The 7,914-nt window shown below is 55.4% G+C and overlaps 1 protein-coding gene across 4 annotated transcripts in view; it reads left to right on the top strand.

The window, feature by feature from the left end:
- The first annotated feature begins 725 nt into the window (after nt 1–725).
- DAPK1 (death associated protein kinase 1) overlaps nt 726–7,914 on the top strand; it is a 175,958-nt gene continuing 168,769 nt past the window's right edge. For 2 of the 4 annotated variants that reach the window (XM_051859379.3, XM_051859400.3), the window contains exons 1-2: nt 726–1,049; nt 1,832–2,001. In XM_051859379.3, coding sequence (XP_051715339.1) covers nt 1,940–2,001 — 62 coding nt within the window. In that variant the 5' untranslated portion in view covers nt 726–1,049; nt 1,832–1,939. Of the gene's footprint in view, nt 1,050–1,405; nt 1,644–1,831; nt 2,002–7,914 lie in introns of those variants that run through there. The other 2 variants (XM_089316131.1, XM_051859395.3) reach the window with 2 other exon arrangements.

The following is a 7,914-nucleotide window of genomic DNA, read 5'->3' as shown; positions in this document are numbered from 1 at the left end:
GAAGTACATTTAAACACTCTCATGTGAACAAGTATCTACTACAAAAATACTCAACAAATGGTTTCCATTCCTACTTCTGTTCTAATTCCCTGAGTCTCACCGGGCACTAGCTACATTTGAAACCATCCGCAGCCAACAGCGTACTGAACAGCACAAGTCAACTCCCCGAGTCTTTGTTCCAGTGGGCTTCGTGGGTTGCAAACGTCCTTACCTTGGGACGCCAGCCCCACACACCTGCTGCTGGAGCCAGCCCAGGTCGCGCCGCCCGCCCTGCCCCCTCACTCTTCATCCCACCGACTTGTTTGGTTGTCAACACAGAACTGCCCTCTCCCAAACGACCTTTATCATCCACCTCTGCACCACCCAGTAGGCTGCACGAGAGCAGAGATTTTCCAAAACCTGTTTGGTTCTCCGCGGTTCCACCCTCCCCTCGACTCCCACCCTGATCCCGAGCGGGGCACTAGGCCTGGCGCACACACACACACACACACACACACACACACACACACACAGGTAGCCCCGGATAGAGGCATCGCGTGGCTCCCGTGCGCGCGCTGTCACGGGCGGGGCGCGCCCTCCCCCGCCGGCGTGGGCGTGGGGCGAGTGGGTGTGTGCGGGGTGTGCGCGGTAGAGCGCGCCCGCGAGCCGCGAGCGCCGAGCGCCCGGCGCCGGGCGGGGAGGAGCTGCGAGCGCCGCGCGCACCCCGCAGCGCCGGCCGGCGGGGCAGCTCGGAGGTGGGTGGGCCGCGCCGCCAGTCCGCCCGCGGGGTCCCCATTGGCCGCCGGCAGGCCGTCCTCCTCCCGGAAGGCGGCGAGGAGCCTGGAGGCTGCTCCGGACGGAGCCCGAGAGCTGGGGAGACGCCGTTCCCGCCGCCGAGGGGCACGGCGACCCTCGCGGCCCGCGGGGTCTGGAGGCGGCGCCGGGGCGTCCGCGCCCCCCGCTCGCTCCCTCGCTGCGCTCCCGCCGCCGCCCAGCTGGTCTCAGGCGCGGTGCCTATGGTCGGCCTCCGACAGCGCTCCGGAGAGATCCGCGGAGTCCTGGGCGCCCGGGTGAGTGTGGCCGCGCGAGGCTGCCCGGTCCCCCCCCCCGGGGATCCCCGCCGCCAGCTAGCTTTTGCTTTCGCAGCCGCCGCGCCGCGAGGTTTGCCCGGGCAGCGCCTAGGAGGCCTAGGAGACAGACGGGGGGAGAAGTGGGGTTGCAGCCGGGAAGGCGCCCGGAGCCCCACGGGCCGAGTCGAAACAGGTGGCGCGGGTCTGGCCGGGTGCTTTGTGTCGCGGCACGGGGGACCGCGCCTTCCTCGGCCGCTCCCTTCTCTGCCTTGCTCCCCGGGGCGGCCGCACGCCGGGTCGGCCGGGTAACGGGGAGGGAGTCGCCTGGAATGTGCCTCTGGGGACTGCCTGGCGGAGGGGAGGTGAGGGGGTGGCCGCAGAGCCGAGCGGTGGCGGCGCGGGGGCGCCCCGCAGCAGCAGGCCGGCGAGGGATGCTTCCAGCGCGGCGCGCGCCGCCGGGGCGAGGGCTTCATTCTTCCGCGGCGCCCCTGGAGGTGGGATTGGGGTGGGCGTGCGTGCGTGCGCGCGGAGAAAGGGAGAGGCCAGGCACTTCCGGAGCCTGTTCCGATCGGCGCCCACCGCCCAGCGTCCGGGGTGTGTGGGGGGGCTTGCTCCTCAGGTGTGGGGCGCACGCCGGCGTCGCGATGCCTGGGGTGGGGGCGTCCCTGACCCGGGTGTAACAAAGGGTGCGCGCCCCTCCGCCCCGCAGGGACACCGGGTTGGTGGGGGGAGGAACGCGGGCTTCCTTCTTGGGGTTGTCATTTTTCTCATGTGTGTTTAAGGACTGGAGGCCGATGCATGAGGGGCCCACGGAGGCGCGGGAGCCGTGGTGATGGTTTGGACAGCGGAGCTGAAGCGCGCCGGGCATCGGTGAGGCGAGACGGGTTATCATGACCGTGTTCAGGCAGGAGAACGTGGATGATTTCTACGACACCGGCGAGGAACTTGGCAGGTACGCACGGTGCCTGGCTGTGGGAATGGATCCCGTGGAAGGAGGGCGGGGTGGGGTGGGGGGGCGTGGGGAGACCCAGGCCCCTCCAGTAGATGCACAGGGTACAGAGAAGAGCTTCGAACCCGGCGAGCCCCCCGGGGTCCAGAAAGAACTGCCTGACCACAGCTCCCCGGGGGCGAGGGCGCAGTCGTTTTGGGTGAGTGGGAGTCCTGGGCTAGAGCCGCGCGCAGGGGTCTGCGCTCTGCGTCCGGCCACGGCCCGGGCGTGGATCTGGTGGCCGCCGGGGCCAGCGATGTAAACAGAAAGTGGGGATACCTGATGGGCTTTGGCAGAGGTGGGACTCTTCCCCCTGTTCCTGGGTCTTCGCGTCGCAGGTGCAGGTACTGGGGTGCGGGGTGGGAGGGGGTAGGTCCGAAGTGGAGAGTGGCCAGCGGTGGACGTGGGGCTTGGATTTTGGAACTGCTTTCAGCCGGGGTTTTAATTACTCCGTTGATGTGGGTGGCTGCGTTGGTTTCGTTTACCATGTTAAATTTTTAACAGCTCGATGAGGGGCTAATGTGGCTGCCTGGATTCGGGTCACGCTGGCCTGGCTGCGGGGCGCTGTGATTCTCAGTGGGACATCTTTCAGTTTCTAGGTGAACAGAATGGCTTCTTTAGGGGGTGTCCAAGAGCTGTTTGCTCTGGGTGCTGGGCAGTGGGGAGCTGTGCAGAAAATTCGGGGTTCCTAACCAGAGTTAAAACTCCACTTGACTTGGAATTTGGCTGTGGTACATTTAGCCTTGCAAGTGAACTAGGCAAAAGGATCCTAAAACAAACAGAAAAGTACGTATTTACTTAGTATGTGTGTATGGATATTTGTATTTTTCCACACGCACCTGATGTGCTGATAAAAATCTTCCTTTTTCCTCTTGAAGAGAAAAACTCAAAAACACCCACACCCTGGATTACCTAATGGGAATTACGAAAGCTGCACATAGCTAAAATTTTGGAAAAGTCCAGCGGTCATGCAGAAGGAAAGCAATGTTTTAAAGCTACTGTAGTGGGGGTATTTCTGTATATCTTTAGTGTTGACTCAAAACGTTCATGGGAGCGTGTGTTTAGGGGAAGCCTAGTACATGGGGCTTTTGTGAATAAGAAGGAAAGTTCTCAACAAATCACATTTCATGGATATATCTAAATTTAAGGGAGTGAGGTAGAAATGAGTGGTTTAACTGGATTTAAATCCCTTTATTTCTGTGGTTGCCAGCAAGATGAGTGGTACATGGAGTTTTCCTTTGGGACTAGGAGGAAGAATGTATTTCCATTCTATCTGTGGAGTGTGGCTTGATGATATAAACTCTGTAACAAAGAGGTGATTGCAATTAGGCGAGGTGACTGTTTTATGGATTCACTATATCGACCTTATTTTCAGTAAGATATTTTGTAAAGTTCTGTGTTATGAGGAGGCAGTAGAAATAGGCGTCTTGTAGCTGGCGAGGGTGGTTTGTGATTGGGCTCGTGTAGGCGAGATGATGAGGGAGATGGTTTGCTCACTTGTCACTAGCGCTCTGCTTCCTTTGATTTTGGCCCTGTGTACGTTTCTGTGTATAACTTTTCTCCCCCACTGTGCAAGACTAATTGGCAAGTTGTTTACTAAATCATTTATGTGATCTAGGAATTTGAAAGGAGTGCTTCAAAAAAAAACTGGGAGTTGGGAATTTTTTAAGAATAAATTATGCACACACATCTATCTTGTGTAGCTATCATGTTTGCCAAAAAGTGGGACAAATGGATCATTTCCTTTGAAGATTTTTTTTTCCAGTCCTGTGACTTTTAAGTCTGCCTTGGATGTAGCCACTTGTGAAAACAAGGAACATGCAGGAAAGATGCTACTTTTATGATGTCATTCATGGAGGGAAGATTGGCAGCAGGTCAGGAGCTCGGTGGCTGAGAAATGCAAATGGGCAGATACTTGCCCATTTGGACTTGTTGAGTTGTGAACAGGGAGCGGCAGAGAAACAAGAGAGAGAGGGGGAATCTTCCATCCGCTGGTTCACTCCCCAGATGGCCCCAACAGCCAGGGTGGGGCCAGGCCAAAGCCAGGAGCCAGGAGCTTCTTCCAGGTCTCCCACATGGGTAGTAGGGGCCCAAGCACTCAGGCTATCCTCTGCTGCTTTCCCAGACCATTAGCAGGGAGCTGGATCGCCAGTGGAGCAGCCAGGACACGAACCAGTGCCTGTATAGGATGCTGGCATTGCAGGTGCTGACTTTACTGGCTACACCACAACTCTGGCCACCGGGATTATGCTTTTTTTTTTTTTTTTTAAGATTTATTTATTTGAAAGGCAGAGTTACAGAGAGGCAGAGACAGAGAGAGAGAGAGAGAGGTCTTCTATCTGCTGGTTCACTCCTCAAGTGGCTTCAACAGCTGGAGCTGGGCCACTCCAAAGCCAGGAGCTTCTTCTGGGTTTCCCACATGGGTGCAGGGACCCAAGAACTTGGGCCATCTTCTACTGCTTTCCCAGAGAGCTGGACTGGAACCAGCGCCCAATGATGGGTTTTTAAGGAAGGAGAATGCTGTGTGTTATTGGACTTTAGGAAAACTTACGGGAGTAATATGTACAAAGTGTGTGTGTGTGTGTGTGTGTGTGTGTCTGTGCCTACTTCCCAGGACTTCTATAAAAGCTGTCAACTCTCAAGAACTTTATAAAGCATTGTAACAGTTGCAGCAGAGAGAGGGGACACCACTGGACAGACACGCTACTCCAAAACCCGAATCAGCCGCATGCTCGCTTTGTAAGCTTGAACAGGTCATGTGGCCCCCTCTGACCTGTGGGTCTGCATCCCTACAGTCCTGAAAATCAAATCATCTAACACATGGAGAGTATTCCATCAGTACTGTAGAGTCAAATACAGGTGCTGTTGTAGGACTGGCCAAGACATGTGAGTGTCCCAGGCAGGCTGATAAGCTGGCCTGCATCTCAGTGTTCTGTGTCTTGGTACCGGCTGTTGTGGGGACAGGCCCCTTACTGGATAGCACACGGCCTGGCCATCCTGGTTCTGGGAGATGCAGCCCTAGCTGTGAGTGGCCATTTGCTCCCAGCAGGAAGAAGCCCCTGCATTGAACAGGGCCCGTGTTCTCTGGAGGATGTGGGGTGACCTCGGATTTTGGCTCCAGGAGCCCCTGCATGGCCTCCCCATCTGTGGAGGAGGCTGGACCAGGAGCTGCTTGTATCGCATGTTGTCGTCGCTGGGAATTCTTGTGCCTGCAATTTTCTTCATCTGCTGTTGTCCTGGGTCACTCTGCCAAGTGCCCCAAGATGCCCTCTCTCCTTCCTTATCAGTTAGAACTCTGGGCAACTGTGCCCAGCCCGCCCCACCACGCGGCTCTGGTTACGGCCTTGGCTGTCGTTCAGCCTGACCTGGGAGCTTCTTGGGCACCTCTCGGTACAGGGCCTTTCCAGCCCCTGCCTCTGACCTTACGTGATCTTAAGACCCAAGTCCCATTTCCCTAATAAGGCCCTCTGCCACCATCACTGCCCAGCAGGATCCCCGGGGGTCCATGACCGTGGCTGGCCTAGGCTGTGTTCCAGCCCTGGTTTTTGTCATGAGCAAGTCTTGGGTGGCTCCTTGTAGCCAGGATGCGAGTCCCTTCAGGGTGCATTCTGTAGTTCTGGTTTGGGCAGTGCCATGGCCCTTTTGTCCCAGCTGTGCAGTGTGTTGTAGGATACCAGGCTTACAAAGTGATCGATGCCCGGACCGGCTAATGCAGTCGGCTGGTGCAACACTGAGCCCAGAGTGGGGATTTAAGATGGAATGGTGATGCAGATGCTGATGCTGACAGCAAGGCGACGTGCCCCTTAAAGGAGCTGCCCTGTGCTTTTGTGGAGATGGGGACACGCCTGCCTTTGTGGGGTTTTGTAAGAGAGCCAGTGGCTCCCCATGTCTGACATGGGAGCCCTTGCCTGCTATATTATTTTTAATCCCCAGCACAGCATTCATTGCACTGCATAGTAATTGCTTATTTATCTGCTTTTCCCGTGGGGCCATGACTGCCGACTTGGTTGTCATTTTTTTTTTTTTTTAATTTCTAATGCCTAAATGGATACATAGCACTTAATAGGTACTCAGTAAATGCATGCTGGGGTTGACTGAATAGCTCAGTATATGGAGAGCACCTTGAAAAAAATACTTGAATATGTATCAGCCCTCAATAAAAAATGACTACCGTAGAGGTAAACGCATGGGTTATCAAAGCGGCAGCTCATGAAAGTAAAAACGGCTTTTGCTCTTGCTCCTCTGTGGCCCAGCCATAACGAGGACAGCCACCGAAATTTCCAAGCGCGAGATCGGTGTTAAACAAAACCAGGAAGTGGAGCATTAAATATTTTACATCGATTTGGATGGCCGTTGGAAGCTAATAATTCATGTTTGTAACTTTCTCCTTTGGGCATAAAAATCCATAGTATTTTAATTGAAGCATGAACTTGTCCAGTCTGAGTCCATTTTTTGATTGGTTTGCTATGAACTGCAGGTGTGAGTGCCAAGAACTACAGTGGAGAGGGGGAGAGAGAGGGGGAGGGGGAGGAGGAGGAGAAGGTGGAGGAGGAGGAGACAGTCTGGCCTGTTCCTTCTCTCTTTGGAAGTGGGCAGCAGAGGGATTAGCTCACGAGGTCATCCTTGTAGGGCTAGATCCTGTGTGCCTTTTCCCTTGGCATTTCTGACCCCTGGTGCTGTGATAGGACAGACTGCAAAGGTTTCCTTGAGCATTCAGATACAGTCAGGCATCGCCTAACAGCGTTGTGGCCAGTGAGGGACCACTTACGTGCGGGTGGTCCCGGAAGGTTACAACAGAGCTGGGAAATTCCTGTCGCCTAGTGACACTGTCGCCGTGGCAACATCACAGCCCCACGTGCTGCCCGTGGTGGGAAAGGAGAACACAGAAGTGGGTGACACTAGACGATGATGATAAACACCTGTGGGACTGATGTATTTGCTGTCTGTACTGGTCGTGGACATTGGAGTGTGTGTGTATGCACCACCTCCCTTGGCTGTCATGTGTGTGCTGGCATCCAGAGGCCATGTTGCGTGATCGGCCCATGCCATGTAGGTCTGTGTAAGTGCCTGTTGTGGTGTTGGCAAAGGTGGGCTTGCCTGACACTGGCACATTTGTCAGTGTCCCCAGCTCGTGACGCTACACCTAACTCTATGTATATTGGAAGCAGTGGTTAGTAATATAGAAAACCCATGGCTCCTAGGAAGGTGTAATAACCGTGTTGCGGGCTGTGAGGCAGAGCATGGTGGTGATGGGATGCTGGCTCGGCCACACTGGAAGTGGTTCTCTCCTACTCGGGCAGCATTGTTGATTTGGGTTCAGATTGGCCAAGGATGGAGACGGCCGAGGTCTTTATTGGCAGGGAAGCCGAGGAACATGGTATCTGGTGTCTCGGGCTCCATGCCTTTTTGCCCCAGGCTTCTGTCTCACCCCCTACCGTGAACTTACAGAGGTGCACACCCAGGTCAGTCCTTGGAGTTGCTTATGGCTGTTCCTGCTTGAGACAGGTGACGTGGTCTGTGTGTGTCCTCACGTCTCTTGCCAAAGCTATAGCCCCTTCAAGTCACAGATCAGTTCTGGGAGGGGCCAGCAGGTAGGGAGGCAGAACCACTCCCTGCTGGATACCTGCTAAGATCCCAGGAGGACAAGGTCGAGGTTATGTCCCTGAATCAGCAGGGGAATGTGTTGGGAAGTTTTGTCCTTAATTCTAACCAGCTGTTCCATGTACCAAACCTAACCACGCATTTTGTACCAACTAAATAAAGCAAGATCTTAGTAGAACTTGTTTCTGAGCATGAGGCACAGGAGGCTACCTGCTGATGGAAGGGGCGTGGCTTCCTGGGTCTGGGCAGCCCAGAGACTCTGGGACTTTGTACTGG

Source organism: Oryctolagus cuniculus, chromosome 1 (assembly GCF_051225735.1).
Source record: "Oryctolagus cuniculus isolate XC-2025 breed Fujian yellow rabbit chromosome 1, ASM5122573v1, whole genome shotgun sequence".
Lineage (NCBI taxonomy): Eukaryota > Metazoa > Chordata > Mammalia > Lagomorpha > Leporidae > Oryctolagus > Oryctolagus cuniculus.
The sequence above is the reverse complement of the archived record's forward strand: the minus strand, read 5'-3'. Positions and strand labels throughout refer to the sequence as shown.